Raw genomic sequence first — 16,391 nt, 5'->3', positions numbered from 1 at the left:
GCCCAGCTCTCCATCCTGTCTCCCACTGAGGGGGCTAAGTCATGGGTTGTAGCTTGACTCGAGTTTCTGGGCTAAGAGAGCTTCAAATCTGCACCCTAGGGAACCAGCGCCCTCGGCTCGGCTCCGCCCCACCCCACCTGGCTTGGGGTCCATTGGCTGGGCCCTTCCCCGACCCACGCCCATTGACTGGGACAGCCTCGGCTAAACGCAGGCGCAGTGAGGCAGCCGCCACCGCCGCTTCAGCACCAGAGACCGGACAGCGGCGCCGCCCACGGGCATGGAGAGCTCGGGAAGCAGGGGCCCTAGCCAGGGTCCGGAATCCTCATCCACCCCTGGCCCCCGTGGGGAGCAGCCTCCCGAAGAGCAGCACCTAGCTCCAGAGAGCGGTCCCCCAGACAGGTAAGGCAGGCTATGACCCAATCCAACCTCCCACGTCTTCATGAAACCTTTCCCACACCCTGGACATCTGCCTGTAACCTTTATACATTCTCTTCACCCTCCCCAATCCCCTGGCCCCCTCCCATAGTTCCCCGTCATCACTTCCACACGCTCCTCCATGCCATCCCCCATACATACCACTCCCTCTTTACTCCTGCATGTCTTTCCTCAATCTCAACATTCCTCCCTGCCCCCACCTCCAGTCCTGCCCATCTTCCTCATCCCCGACCCTGTAGCCGACCTATCTGCTTCACTCATGATTCCTAACTCTTCTGGGGTCCCCTAGTTCCAGCCTCCCTCCTCCCACTTCTGTCACTCTCAGCTCTTTATACCCTGCCCTCCATCTCCTCTGAAAATACATCCACTCTCTGTGGCCATCTGTCAGGGGATGAGCTTATGAACCTCTGCTTACATGATTTTGTAGGGAAGTGTGTGCATGTGGATGTGACCCTGTGGGTGTGTGTTTGGCCCTCATTTATAAATATCTGGCTGTTTGTCTTTGTTCATCACTTTGACAAGTTGCATGTCCCCATGTCCCTATGTGTGTACCTATGATTTTGTTTATTTGAGTGTCTTCTCCATCTATGGCAGTCACATATACAAAGTTGAGCCCAGGTAAGCAGACTTAGCTGCACCTGGCACTTCATCTGAAAAGAATGATTGCTCTGGAAATAACCCAGGATTCACGACACAGAGAAACAAATCTACAACTTGGCTTTGATGCTTAAAGTCAATTGTGAGGTCATTCCCCTCACATGTGAATTATTTCTTGTGTATATATAGCCAGAACTAACTAAAGGTTGAGTGGATAGTAATACATACCATATAGTTAAGAGCCCCTGAAAAGTCTCACTTTTATCTCAGATATCTCCCTCTACCATGGTCCTACTCTCCTTTCTAACCTGACAAGAAAATAGTCACTCCTTTGCTCTAGACATAAAATGCAGAGGCATTGTCTCTAGAAGGCCACTATTAAATCAGACATCTATTCCCTGGGTGGGAGGGGGGCAGGGAGGAAGAGAAAAGAGACCTGGTTGCCTATTATTACATTTTTTTGGATTCATTTATTGTTATACAGTTGTTGCTTTGAAAGATACAAAAATTCTAGAGAGAATGGATGAAAAACAATATGAAAGGCACTCTTCTAGGCACCATAGGGAGCGTAAGGGTGAATAAAACAGTTTCTTCCCTCATGAATCTTACAGTTTAGCAAGAAAGGAAAACATGTTAAACAAACAAAAAAACTCTAATACAAGCTAGCTTGGGAAATTGCAGGAAGAAAAATGAACAACAGTCGAGGCATTCAGAAAAAGGAAAAAGAAATATAGAACAAATAAGTTTCAGCATTGATGAAAAGAACCTCTAAGTCTTCCCCAAGGAGACTGAGTAGTCAGGATGATGGCTTTAAGAGAACCTAATCACAAGACCATCTAATCTTAGACAAGACAGAAATTGCTGTTGCTATTGTTGTTCTTATTCAGTCATTTTGGTCACATCCAACTCTTTGTGATCCCTTTTGGGGGATTTTCTTGGAAAAGATATTGGAATGGTTTGCCATTTTCTTCTCCAGTTCACTTTACACATGAGGCAAATAGGGTTAAGATACACTTGCCCAGGATCACATAGTTGGTAAGTGTCTTCGGTTAGATTTGAACTCATGAATTCAAGTCTTTCTGGGTTCAAGCCTGGTACTCTATCCACTGTGCCACCTAACTGCCCTAAGATGGAAATTAGGGATTAATCATTTGAATTACATAAAAATCCACATTTCACTCTTTCTCTATAGGGTATTTTAAAACAGTTCCTTGGCCTTTATAATTATTTAACTTAAGAAGGAAAAAAAATCTTTTTACAACATTTTGCTTCTATCAAGTTTGGTTCCATCCAGTGCTTAGTATAATGCCTGGCATATAGTAGATACTTTAATAAATTGATTGATAAATGAAATATACCTGCATACCCATCATTTTCTATCTAGATGAGTTGATAGGTGCCATAATGGAAAGAATGATAGACTTGTAGTCAGGAAGACAATGACCATTAACTCCTTTGGTTTCTTGGATGAAGTCAATATATATGGTAAGTTTTCCTCCATTTATCAGCCTGCTGGATCCCTCTAAGTCAGGCAGATAAATCTAGGAAATTAATCATCACTATCTTAGGCTTCTTTCCTGGGAACTCGGAGGACAAGAAGAGATCATCCTTCTGAGGAAGAAGAGGCTAAAGTAGTTAATTATTATTATTGTATCAAGCCAAATGATCTGTGGGAGTAGGAAATAGGGAATAAATGAGTTTGGAGTTTGAGAAAGATTTTCCTTTGAAAAGGGTAGTGTTTGACTCTTTTAACACGGGAAAGCAGAGGAAGCACAGAAGGTTTGGCTGTGCTACCAGTAGAAGATGGATGGGTTCTCAAATTCTGCCAGATTGTGTATTAGGAGCTGAGGTTTCTGGGGAAGAAAAAGCAGAAATGAAGAAAACTAAGGTCTCCCCTCCTCAACCCCTTACCAAAGATCAGAATTAATAGAAGGCATTAGGAATCCTGGGAATGGGAGGGAAATGGGTACTTTTTGAAGTGAGGATCTAAGTAAAACCTGATAGAGAAAGGAAAATACTTTTTTAAAAGAGTGCTACCAGGTGGGTTACTTATTAGTGATTATTGAGATGAACAGAGCATAAAATTGCAAATCATCTCCTCCTCATATGGATGCTTAGACTCTGTGAATGTTCTCCTCGATTCTTCCTGGGTACTGAGATCAAAATGATAATCCTAGTATTTATGGAAATGAAACAGGTCCATACTGGGAACCTGCTACCCAGAAAAAGTCAAATTCAATGCTCTAAGTCTTAAATAGAAATCTTCTAGAGACCACTTTCCATTTCTTCTTCCACTTGCTCCCCACTATTCCCTATGTGCCAGTCAGATTTCTGATCTTGAAGAAGACAGTTGTCTTCCATCACAGCCCAGAAGGGAAGTAGTTCTGCTCTCCAACTACTCCCCTAAGAATAGAACACATTCCCTCTAAGCCTTCTGTGACCAACAACATTAGCCACCTTTCCAGTGGAAAGACAAAAATGAGTTCATCTTTATTTTCTACCCACTCATTTGGTATCTGGACAGGACATATTCCCTCCACATACTGCCTCCTTGCTTCTCTCTCTTCCCCCTCTACTCTCCCCATTCTAGGCTAACCAGAACCTTGATTCAGTCTCTCCAGTACAGCAGCAGTGTTGGCTTTGAAATAAGAACCAAAGCAAGCTTATTCAAGGGGTCTGACCACTCCACAAGGCAGGGAGGACTCCCAGTAGTGATAGAAAAAAACCTCCTCAGCCCAGTCTAGTTCCAATGAGGCTCCCTTCAATCCCTGCAATCAGAGCATATCATACAAGTCCTCATACTTTCTTTTTCTTTTAGGGGGAAACTCTTTCCCTTCTGCCTTGGTATCAATTGTAGAACAGAGAATGGCAAAGGCAAGGCAAATGGAGTTAAGTGATTTACCTAGAATCACACAGCTTCACGGTTTCTTTTCAGTAGTCCATTTGTCTCTAAATGTTAAGTTCTACTTATGCATGATGAGCAGAGACTGTCTCTAAGCAGTTTCCAGCACAATTCTACCCAAGAGACTAAAAAGTGACATTTACTGATACTACTTCTACTGAACCACCCTCAATCCACTCAATTTAATGAACTTATTGGATCAGATCTGTTATTTCACTGGTATAAGAAATTCTTGGTGAGAAAAATACTTCCACTAATGCTGATGGGCATTTTTGATCTGCAATCTATATAGTGTGAGGAGGGTGCTTGGGGGCCCTGAGAGATTAAGTGATTAGCCCAGGCTCACGGAGTTAGTGTATGTGAGGTAGGATTTGAACACGGGATGTTTGATTCCAAGGTCAACTGTCAGTTCATCATGCAGATTCTCCTCTAAAATTCAATTCAATTCAATGAATTGTACCATGTGCAAGATGATGTACTAGATGGACTATGAAGATAACAATGAAACTACCTCTGCCTTCAAGGAGCTTATAGTCTACTAAGGAGATATAACATGTGTACTGATATTCTGTAAACACAGAATAATTTCAAGAGGTAGAAATTACTAGTAACCTTGAAAAAGGGAGGAAAGTCTTATGAAAAGATTCTTGCTGGATATAGCAGCTAAATTATGATTTAAAGTAAACTAGGAATTCTAAGAATCTGAGTTGAGGACAGAAAATTCCAGACAAGGGAGGTGGTCTTTGTAGAAGAGGAAGTAGAAGATGGAATGACCTGTATTGGGAGAAGCTTATAGTCCAATTGAACTAGAAAAGAGAGAGGGCAAATAAATTAAGTAAGACTGGAAAGTTAAGCAAGACCTAAGTTGTGGTGAGCTTTAAATGCTAGCCTAGGAGCAGCAATAACAATTTTCAATACAAGTTTTTTCAAAATTATAATATCCAAATTGTCTCTCTCCCTCCATTTCTCCTCCCTCCCAGAGATAGTAAGCAATTTGATCTGGGTTATACATGTATGATCATGCAAAACATATTTCCATATTGGTCATTGTCGTGAGAGAATACTCATATGAAACAAAAACTCCCAAATAAAAATACAAATAAGCTCAAATGAAAAATTGTATGCTTTGATCTGCATTCCAAGTACAGCAGTTCTTTCTTTGGAGGTAGATACATTCTTTATCATAAATCCTTCAGAATTGTCCTGGATCATTGTATTGCTGAGAGTAGCTAAGTCTTTTACAGTTGATTATTATACATTATTGTTCCTGGGTCTGCTTACTTCACTCTGCATCAGTTCATGTAGGTCTTTTCAGCTTTTTCTGAAATCATCCTGTTCATCATTCCTTACAGCACAATAGTATTCCACCACCATCATATACCACAATTTGTTCAGCCATTCCTCAGTTGATGGACATATCCCTTTAGTTTCCATTTTTTGCCATCACAAAAAGAGCAGCTATAAATATCTTGGAATGAATAGGTCTGAATCAAATGGTATGCACAATTTTATAACCCTTTGGGGATAGTGGCAAGAGTTTAAAAATAAAATAAATGCTAGCCTGAGGATTTAATATTTGTCCTATAAGCAAATGTGATGCCACTGACAATTTTTGAGCATGACATGGTCAGATGTATGTTTTAGTTATACAATTTCAAAAAATTAAAAACCAAACCCAAGCCCCTCAAGCTGACCACACCAAAATAAAACAAATCCTTTGCCTACATAGCAAAAGATTGAGGCTTAAGACTTGCAAGGTTGGATATGGGGAAACCAGAGAATTCCTCCACCTGTTCCTATTCCTTATTATCCACCTTCCATTTTCCACAGAGATTAACTATCCAAGAAGGACACAAGACTCTAGACCTACTACTAGTAGGTTATCCAAGCTTCCTGAATTTGAAGGATATGGCCCTGGGCTGGCCTCACTGACTTCTGTCTCTGTTTTCCAGTCCTGATTCTTCTTTTCTTCTCTCTCTCTCTCTCTCTCTCTCTCTCTCTCTCTCTCTCTCTCTCTCTCTCTCTCTCTCTCTCTCTCTCTCTCTCTCTCTCTCCAAATAGGTCTCGAACAGAGGCCCCAGGACCTGATCCAAGCCAGGAGAGAAGATGCCCTCTCCACCGTTACCCAGTTACCACACCCCTCATCTCTTCTGGTCCATTACCAGTCTCAAATACCCTCCAACCCCAGGGTCAGAACTTATCCAGTCCCCCAGGTCCTCCCCGATTCCCTTATCCCCGGGCCCAGCAGGAGTACCGAGGTAGCTACACCTTGCCTGGGCCTGGGGACAGAACTGCCCTGTGCTCCCATCACTCTAGCCTCAGCCCTTCCCCTGTTCCCTCACAGAGGGAGGGCTCCTGGAAGCCCAGACCTGTGCAGCATCACGTGGTAAGCGTCAGGTAAGGAGAGAGCTGGGATACTGTAGGATGGGGTGGAGAAAAGAAGACAAAACCTGTCCTCTGTCCGTGAGATTAAACCAGGAATTGAGAGCCCAGGCCTTAGAACTCTTGGGACATGGGGGTTCAGGGGTACAGGGATACTGGGGATAGGACTCCAGAATGGAGAACAAACACTTGGATGCAGCTGAAGAAAGATTTAGGACCTGGATGGGAAGAGCTGGTAATGAACTGAAAAGGCTGATGCCATGCTTCCCACTCCTATGAAAGAAGGAATTTTCCAATTAGGTATCTTTCTCATCTACAGGCATGAGCAGGCTTTTCGGATGCCAAGGAGGTAGGAACTGTGTCTTCCTTTACTCTTTCCTATCTCTCTCATCGTGTTCTTCCTCTGATGACTTGTACCCCATGTTCTCCCTGTCACTTTCTTGGCTCTGATTTTCCCCTATGACTATTTCCCCAATCTACTGGCCACAGAACACTTTGGGGTTATCAAAACCTATGAGAGTTTTGCATTAGCTTGCTATCCACACTTAGGGAATGAATGTTGGCAAAAATCAACCTTGAGGCTGAAGAATCTCTTCTGCTCTTTTTCACCTTTAAAGGTGGAGGTGGGGTAAACATATATGGCCCATTTATGCAGTGGGAGGGAGGTTCCTCTCACCCAGGATTGTGCTTTTCCCTGATGAACCCCCTGAACACCAATGAGAGTGGATAGAGAGGGTAACCTGTGGCTTGGCACAATCCCTCATAATGTGCTGGTAGGAAGAATGATCCCAACTTGAATGACTCACTAGCATTAAAAGGTTCTCATAGAATCTCTAATCACATTATGGGTTGCATGGAGCACACTCTGAGAAACACATTAAAGCAACATAACCAGGCTATACCCTCACTCCCCTCCCCTGAGGAACTTTCTTCTGCTGAATCCCAGGGTACCAGGGGGTATGGAACTCCCACTCATGCCCTGGCTCCCCTCCCTTCCAGCTACTCCCAGCTGATTGCTGAGTGGCCCCTGGCTGTGCTGCTGGTGTGCCTGGCCACGGTTTTGCTCTGTACGATAGCTGGGCTGCTGGGGGGACAGATGCCTGACTTCTCAGAGCCCTTACTGGTGAGTGACAGAGGGACAAAGAGGGAAAGGCAGAGGTCCCAGTTCTTGCCACTTCTCTTCTTCCCACAAGACAGAGAAAGATGGGGTAGAGTCAGCTGGGTAAAAATAGTGCCTGGGTAAAGAATTGGGCTTCAAAGCTTCAGAGGGAATGGCAGAAAGTTGGAGAAAAAGGGAAACATTGAAGATAAAAAGAGATTGCTACTCAGTCATCAGGTGATCCAGGTGGGCTTCATCTCTTTTGGTCTCTGCATTAGGGAAGCAGGGATCCAGAGAATGGGAAATGGACAAAAGGATGATGGCTTGTGGAACTAGGAAGGAGAGGAAAAGAGGAAATCCTAATTGGATGAATTATCCCCACACCCCATCAATTCTGTCCTTCCTGTGAACCTCACTGCAGGGCTTTGAGCCTCGAGACACAGACATTGGGCGAAAACTGGCAGTCTGGAGAATCGTGCAAGAACTCACTGGCCACAGGAAGGTGTTCTCGTTAACCCCCGATCCTGACCTGAATAGGTACAGGCCACAATACATGGAGGGTGGGATATCTGTGTCCCTGTAAGACCACATGCTTACTATGGTCACACACACACAAACACCCTCAGGAAACCACTCAAAAGGCAGTAGCACATATCCTTTGTGTCTACTGAAGGAACTGTGACCACACAGCCCCACTAACCTATGTCTTCTTGGTCCCTTCTCCTTGAGTTGTGTCAATCAGTTAAGTCCTTACTCATTACCTTTCCTTGTTTGTGGCTTCCCTGGGATGGGAACTTTCTCTCTCTACCTCAGTTCTGATAGCTCTATTACCATGAGCCCCATGGACTGGAGCAGTCCCCAGGAAGGGCTGGCCCGGCCTCGTAGAATGGTGGAGCCCTGGGAAGACAGAGGGCAGGATGGCTTCTTCTGTGGCCCCCCAGGTGAGTGACATCTTCACCAACTCCTCCCACTCTCTTAGCCTAACTGGCCTAACCCCATCCTGCCTCCCCAAATAGGACATTCATTATCTAGTAGCCTTCTCTAGTCAGTGCTGCTTCCCATCCTATTACCAGAAATTCAAGGATGTATTCATGTTTAATTTTCTGCACACTTGACTTGGTATCTAGACAGAACACAGCCTCTCCATATGCTCTTTACTTCCCTCCTTCCTCCCCCCACCCCAACTCTAATCTAAGCAGGACCCTGACTCAGGTTCCCTTTCCCTGCCACAGAACTTTTTTTTCCTGGAACTTTGACAATAGCAAAGATGGGAGCAGGTGAGGGTTAGCAATGAGGAGCAAAGGCCAGTGGGCAGGCACTGTGAGGTAAGCCATTGGTCACGTTCATGAGAACCATGAGAAGAAGAGGCAATTCATAAAGCAACGTGTCCACAATGTCCTGGGAAGTTAGTCAGCAGGGATCAAAAGCAGAGTCTGAGAGAGTGGGGAACAAAGGTCGAGAGACCCAGGCAGAGAGCCTGAGCAGCAAGGGATCAGAAGCACTGGTTAGAGAGGAAAGGCAGAATCTAGGCCAGAGACCTGAGTAAGAGAAGTGGGACCCCACCAGTGAAAATGGAACTCATTGTACCCAGTCAACTGTCTTCTCAGGAAAAGATTCCTAAAGTGTATTTTTTTTTTTCAATCTGGAACCAGAGTTGTTTGAGCTTGTAAGAGCTATTGAACTTCCTGGTTCTAGCAAGACAGCTTGAGCTACTTTCTGTTCCCCTGAACTAGCTCTCTTAAGGGGACTATTCCTTGGGACAGCCAGGTGGCTCAGGGGATGGAGAGCCAAACCTAGAGATGGTAGGTCCTGGGTTAAAATTTGGCCTCAGACACTTCCTGGATGGCCTCAGACACTTCCTGGCTGTGTGACCCTGGGCAAGTCACTTAACCATCATTGCCTAGACCTTACTGCTCTTCTGCCTTGTAACCAATACACAGTATTGATTCTAAGACAGAAGGTAAGAGTTTAAAGCGGGGGGTGGGGGGGGGTGAGGGGGGGGAAAGACTATTCCCCGTGGTCATAGGATACAGTTAAAGGACTAGGAACTAGAAGAATGAGGTATGCCAAAAGATAATGTCCCAAGAATCTCATCTTAAAGACAGGTATGAACATCTGTCCCTGGGTTGATAGGGACTCTGCAACCCCCCAAGTAACAATTTGATTCCCATTCAAGAGGCAATGGGGTCAGCCTCAGTTTCTCTTTAAGGAAAATCCTAAATCCCTACTCTACCTGGGGTTAGAAGAGCAATGAGAGGGTACTATGGTTCAGAACCATTTTCCCTGCTTCCTGCCTTGTCTTGCAACTCTTTCCCCTTTTTTGTGCCTTAATTTCCCCATTAATCACATAGATAGGGATGATTCACTCCCGTCCTCCTCCCTCCTTGGGGGTATTAGGATCCCAAATAGGGTCCTGAGGGACCCATAAGACTGGAGGGTTAAGTTATTGGAGGTTGTATTGCAGAGAAGAGTTACTCTCAGTTGGTGTTCATGTCCACCACGGCCGGCAGCCTATGGAATCTGCAAGCCATTCAGTCCATGTGTCGAACTGAGCAGAAGAAGGTGAGCCATCTTGGTGTGTGTAGAGGGTATGGAGAGGGAGGAAGAAAAGGGAGGATTGGAGACTTGGCTCTGAACACCAAGATCCCCTCAGAAAGGAGAACCAGGCCTGACTGGGATAGGGTGGCAAACAGTTCTGATTTCTCATTTTGATGCAGACTGAAATTCATTCACTTCTGGGGTTGGTACAGAGTAATGGACAGCCAGTTTGGGAAAGAAAAAGCTTCTCCTAGGAGGCAGCTGATCCTTTTCTAAATGTGAAATCCAGTGTAAAGTACAAACCTTGCTCCTGGCATCCTGCTTACCTTCACCCTCTACTCCTCCTACCTTGACTGTATCTGCCTGTTTCCCTCTACTCCTCTCCCATTCCACCCTCCCCAGTTAAATGGCCAAGAAAATGACCCAATACTATTCATGGGGTTCTCCAAAGTGTCCTTGAAAACCTCCATTCCTCAAAGGGACAGGCTTCTTTTCTCAGACAGAAGTGAGGTGGTCACTTGGTAATTTAACATTAGGTGAAAGCTGAGGGCATTGGTCCCATTCTCCCCAGCCTCCTCCGCTGTAGCTTTCTGGAAGGCAAAGGGGTGTCTAATCCTTGGGCTGCCCCATCAAAGCTGTTCCAGCTTCCTGAGACTTTCAACTGCTGTCCCTCTGCAGATCCGCTCCCATGCCCACTTCAGGGATCTATGTCAGCGCACCTCAGCCAATGAGTGCTGTCCCAGCTGGTCCCTGGGCAACTACATTGCTATGCTCTATAACCGCTCCTCATGCCTGGACATCAACCAAGGTGACATTGTTCGCACACTGGCCCTTCTCCGAGCCTGTGCCCCTTACTACCACCATGGTGCCCTGGTGCCCGCCTGCCTGGGTACCCAACGAGAAAAGCACCCACACTGTACTCATGTGCCTGAAAAGTGTGCCCGAGTCAGTGCCATCTACCAGCTCCTGCACTTCCTGGTCGATCGAGATTTCCTGAGTCCCCAGACTGCTGACTACCAGGTGCCCTCCCTCAAGTATAGTCTTCTCTTCTTGCCTACCAAGAAGGGGGCCTCCATGATGGGCATATACCTGGACAATCTGGCCTCTTCCTGGGAACTCTTTGACAACTATACCTCCATAACAGGAATGGACCTAGGCCTCAAGCAGCAGCTGTTTCGGCACTACCTAGCACGGGACACGGTGTACCCTGTGCTGGCTCTTGGTGCCATCTTTCTCAGTATCTCCCTCTACCTCCGCTCCCTCTTTATCACACTTATGGTGTTGCTAGTGGTGATAGGATCCCTGCTAGTTGCCTTCTTCCTGTACCGGGTGGCTTTCCGTTTGGCCTATTTTCCCTTCGTCAATCTGACTGCTATTGTCCTGCTGAGTAGCATCTGTGCCAATCATACCCTAGTCTTCTTTGACCTGTGGAGCCTCAGCAAGGGCCAGCTCCCCTCCTCTGGGCTCCCCCAAAGGGTCAGCCATACCATGCATCATTTTGGTTATTTGCTCTTGGTCTCTGGTCTCACCACAGGCACAGCCTTCTACGCCAGCTACCTGAGTCACTTAACTGCCATCCGATGCTTTGCCATCTATATGGGAACTGCTGTGCTGGTCAACCTGGCACTCATGCTCACCTGGTTGCCCTCCTCCATGGTGCTGTATGAGCGTTACATAGCCCCTAGCTGTGCAGACCGGCCCCGGGGTTACTGGGGTGGCAGTGGACACCGGAGGTTAGCCTTGGCCCTGCAGCGGCACCTTCATGCCCTGCAGCGGGCCCTAACGGGCACCTCTCATCTGCTCTTCCAGAGGTTGCTACCTTGTAGTGTTATTAAGTTTCGTTACATCTGGATCTGCTGGTTTGCCGCCCTGGCAGCAGGAGGGGCATACATCGCTGGCTTCAGTCCACGGCTGCGGCTCCCGACTCTGACAATGCCCAGGGGTCAAGTCTTCCGACCCAGCCACCCCTTTGAGCGCTTCGATGCTGAATACCGCCAACAATTCATGTTTGAACGCCTGCCTCAGGGAGAGGGGGGACATATGCCCGTGGCAATGGTGTGGGGCATCCTCCCAGTAGACACAGGCGATCCCTTGGACCCCCGCAGCAATGGCACTCTGGTGAGTGACCCCACTTTCTCAGCCCGTGGTCCCCAGGCCCAGCGTTGGCTGCTGACCCTTTGCCACCGGGCTCGCAATCAGAGCTTCTACTATGTTGATCAGGAAGGGGAGCCCACTCTCTGTTTTGTGGAAGAGCTACAACGGTGGATGGCTAGTCCTCGGTGTGCCTACCACGGCCCTGGCCTGTGCTGTGGCCATTTCCATTTCCCCTTTGGTCCCCAGCTCTTCCTGCATTGCCTCAAGATGATGACCCTGGAACAGAGCCCTGATGGGGGCAGGGACCTGGGGCCTCGCTTTGATGCTGAGGGCAATCTGGTCGCCCTGGTCCTGCAGTTTCAGACGAACTTCCACTATAGTGTGGATTACAGCCAAACCCATCGCTTCTACCTTGAAGTAAGCCGCTGGCTGGAGGGAGAGCTGAGTACAGCCCCTGGTGGCCTGCGCAATGGCTGGTTCACCAGCCACCTAGACCTCTACAGCCTCCAGCACAGCCTGAGCACGGAGCCCGTGGTGGTCCTGGGCCTGGCCGTCGCCCTGTGTTTTGCCATCCTCCTGCTAGGCACTTGGAACGTGCTGCTCAGTCTGTTTTCTGTGACAGCCATTGCCGGCACCGTGATGCTGACTCTGGGGCTACTAGTGCTTCTGGAGTGGCAGCTCAACGCCGCTGAATCTCTCTTTCTTTCAGTTGCTGTGGGACTTTCTGTGGACTTCACAGTGAACTACTGTATCTCCTATCACCTCTGCCCCCACCCAGACCGGCTCAGCCGAGTGGCATTCTCCCTCCGCCAGATGAGTTGTGCCACCGCAGTGGGGGCTTCTGCCCTCTTTTCTGCAGGCGTGCTCATGCTGCCCGCCACAGTCCTGCTTTATCGCAAGTTGGGCATCTTCCTCATGATGGTCAAATGCATCAGCTGTGGCTTTGCCAGCTTCTTCTTCCAGTCCCTTTGTTGTTTCTTTGGGCCTGAGAAGAACTGTGGCCAGATCCTCTGGCCCTGTGGTCGCCTGCCTCGGGGCTACGGAAGCCACGAGTCTGGTAAGGAGAAGCCTGGCCGCCACCGTCCGGGGCCTGCTGGGGTCTCTTCAGCTGCATTCATAGAACAGTATGAGCTCCAGCCCCTAGCCCGCCGCCGCAGCAACAGCTTTGACACCAGCACGGCCACCAGCAAGCTTTCCCATCGGCCCTCCATGCTGTCCGAAGATCTGCAGCTCCAAGAAAGTCATGGCTATCTCCGGGCCCCTGCACCCTCTGTCCGCCAGGAAACTCTGAGGCCTGAACCCCAGGAGCCACTTTTGGACCATCAGGTCGTCTTTGGCCAGTGCCCGGCTCTACAGACCTCCTCTCCTTATAAAGAGAGTAGCCCAGCCCCCAAAGTCTGGGCTGAGAAGGACTCCCAGAGTTTGGAAGCTGGGACTCCACCACCCACAGTCCAGCCTGTCACACCTACTCACTCCTCCAAGACCGAGGCAGAGGAGACCCCTCGCTGCCTCTGTTCCTCAGCCAGCTCTCTGGAGGGGCTCAGTGTCTCTGATGAGACCTGCCTTAGCGCCTCCGAGCCCAGTGCTCCAGTAGCCGATTCAGCAGTCTCCTCCCCAGAGGTTCAAGATGTAGCTAGGTCCCTGGCTCCAGAAAGGGGTCAGCTGAATGGAAAGCGTGAGACTCTATGGCTGGCCCTGCGGGAAACTGTCTATGATCCATCCTCACCTGCTTCCCACCAGACTAGCTCTTCCTGGAAGGGCCGTGGTGGAGGCACTGATGGTGGCCCAGTGGTGTTGCCCAATAGTCAGCCCAACTTGCCTGATGTATGGCTCCGCAGATCTAGCACCCAAAATTCTGGTTATAGCAGCTGAGACTCCTGGAATAGAATGACTGGGAACTGAAGAATGAAAGGGCCAGATCAGAGCCTAAAGTTGCCCCCATGACCCAACATGTAAATGTTGCACCGAACTGGGGGCTTAGAGCCCCGCAGATGTTCTAGCTAGGGTATGGACCATCTGCTCTTGACTTGAGTAGAAATATGCTAAAAGGTTCTCCAGAGGGAAAGGTTGGACTGTCTTTGTGATACTGGCTTAGTGAGGGCCTTCCTGTACCTATAAGAGGAAAAAGGGATACTTCCTGTGGAATGTGCTATCAAGATGAGGCAAGACAGGAAATTCAGTAGATTAAGGTGAATCCTAGCAAGAGACACTGTGCCCTGGATGGAGAAGGAATAGGAAAAGGAAAAAAATGCTTCTCAGAACTGCATTTCTAGTGCCAGGCATCAGGGGTTTGGGAATCAACCAAGACAATCCCTACCAAGACTACCAGGACTTCTCACTGACTAGAAAGATAATACAGACCTCCCAGCAGCCTCCTGGAGCCTAGACTCTCATTTCCTTTGGGGGTTCCCCTCAGAACTAACTCATGCTCCTTTTTCCAATAACTTTTTTGGCCCCAAATTTGGAACCTAGGGCCTCTGTACTACAGCCATCCTTGCCCCTTCAGTTTTATGAATCTGATCAGAAAATTTCCTGAGGCCCTGAGGTGTAATTATGGAGAGGGAGGAAAGGGTCTGTCTTGTGGATTTCTTTGCCAAGAACAAGGAAAAGTCAGCCCTGGGAATGACTCTGTGTTCCTTGAGTGTGTCTTCTATCTTGAACCATTGCATTTTGGACTTAGTTCAACATTTCCATAAATAGGAAAAAATTCCTTACAAGTACAAGACACTGTGCCGGACATCTAGAGGGAGGGACAGAGCATAAAGGTAATAAATTATAAACTTCCTAATCTCAAGGAGTTTAAGTTCTACTTAAGAGAGATACAACACACATACAAATAAATACAGCACAAGGTAGAATGTTACAGGGTAGAGAGATATGGACAAAGTGTTCTGTGAAAAATTGAAGGGGGATTGATAATCTCCATTGGTTTGGGGAGAATGGGTGGGATTCCTGGAGAGAAAAAGGTCCTTTTGGTACTGAGGGTCCTCAAATCCATCTACTTACTCTTTGTGTCTCTTCTATTAACCAGGGTTCTCTAGTGGTCTCCTGGCCCAGGAACATTTACTTACTCATCATTTCCTATGCCATGGAGTCTATATGGGAACCCCTTGCCTTTAGCCACCAAGGATCCTTTTCAAAATTGCCAAGATGAAGGTTTCAGTTGTCTTTCTGTTCCCTTTTCCTGGCTATTTATTATCTCAAAAAGGAATTTTCAGAGAAAAACAGACAATTTTGAAACAAACTCCAAAGCTCATTCTCTGATCCTTGCAGTGACACCCATTTCCTGGGGATTTTAATAGCAAATGGACATTTGGGCTAATCTGACTCTTCAGTTTCATGAGGGAAGGGATAGATATGCTATTTCAAAGCACTCTAGTGAGTAAGGTAGGCCCAATTTGGGTTACCTAGTGGCAACAGGGTTTGTGATTAGAAAGTAAATAAGGGAGAATCTCAGAATGCCTGACCTTTTGGAATAGAGATGGGGCTTGTAAACAATCGATCAACAAGTTATTTTACTAAACACCTACTATGTACCAAGTACTGTGCTAGGCCCTGGTGACACAAAGACAAAAAATGAAACAGGTCTTGCCCCCATGGAACTTACACTTTATTAGAGAAAACAGTATATAGACAGATAGATAGAGGATAGGCAAATAGATGGTTGTTGTCCTTTGTACTCTAAGAGGATGAAAATGACAGTACTAGGAGTGATGTGTTTTGGCTCAAGCATAAACTGGATTTAAGTGAGGCAGAGTTGCACAAAGTCCTCAGCCTCACTTTCTTTTCCACAGTCATCAAAGTCCAGTGGCAAGACAAAAGTCAGGATGACTGGCAATGGCCTGGGATGCAGTAGATGACTTTGGTTTCTTCTATGTCTAACCAAGCTCTAAGCATTCCTAGACATGCTTCCAGAGCCTTCATGGCTGTTGGAACAAATTGTTCTCATCTACCCCTTCTGCCAGGGGAAGTCTTCACATGCCTGGGGTAGACACCTCCCTAACTCACTGACAAGTTTGTTTTGGGGGTTTTTTGGTTTTTGGTTTTTGTTGTTTTTTTTTTTTTTGTCCATTTCTTTTCTTTTCTTTTTCCAATTACACATAGAAGCAATTTTTTTTTCAGAATTGTTTTCCAACTCTTTGCAATCCAAATTCTCTTCCTCCTTCCCCAGATAGTAAACAATCTTATTATTCCTCACAGATCAGTTTGAAGCCCATCAGTAACCTTCAACCTGGTTTAGCCTGCTCCCAAAAGACAGTTTACTTGGGTGTAGCCGCTGAACATGCTACAGCTTCTTGGAGCCACAGCTCAGAAGTGGGTGTCAGGTGAACACCAAAGGAGAGC

The 16,391-nt window shown here is 47.0% G+C and overlaps 1 protein-coding gene across 1 annotated transcript; it reads left to right on the top strand.

Moving 5' to 3' along the window:
- The first annotated feature begins 277 nt into the window (after positions 1-277).
- Positions 278-13,919, top strand: DISP2 (dispatched RND transporter family member 2). Its single transcript, XM_044662214.1, has 8 exons — positions 278-399; positions 5,996-6,331; positions 6,636-6,665; positions 7,316-7,439; positions 7,837-7,952; positions 8,229-8,356; positions 9,880-9,977; positions 10,632-13,919. Exons 1-8 carry the CDS (start codon positions 278-280, stop codon positions 13,917-13,919), a joined length of 4,242 nt encoding a protein of 1,413 aa, XP_044518149.1.
- Positions 13,920-16,391: the final 2,472 nt, after the last annotated feature.

The sequence above is a fragment of the Gracilinanus agilis genome, chromosome 2, assembly GCF_016433145.1.
Source record: "Gracilinanus agilis isolate LMUSP501 chromosome 2, AgileGrace, whole genome shotgun sequence".
Classification (NCBI taxonomy): Eukaryota; Metazoa; Chordata; class Mammalia; order Didelphimorphia; family Didelphidae; genus Gracilinanus; species Gracilinanus agilis.
This window is presented reverse-complemented; position numbering and strand designations above follow the sequence as displayed.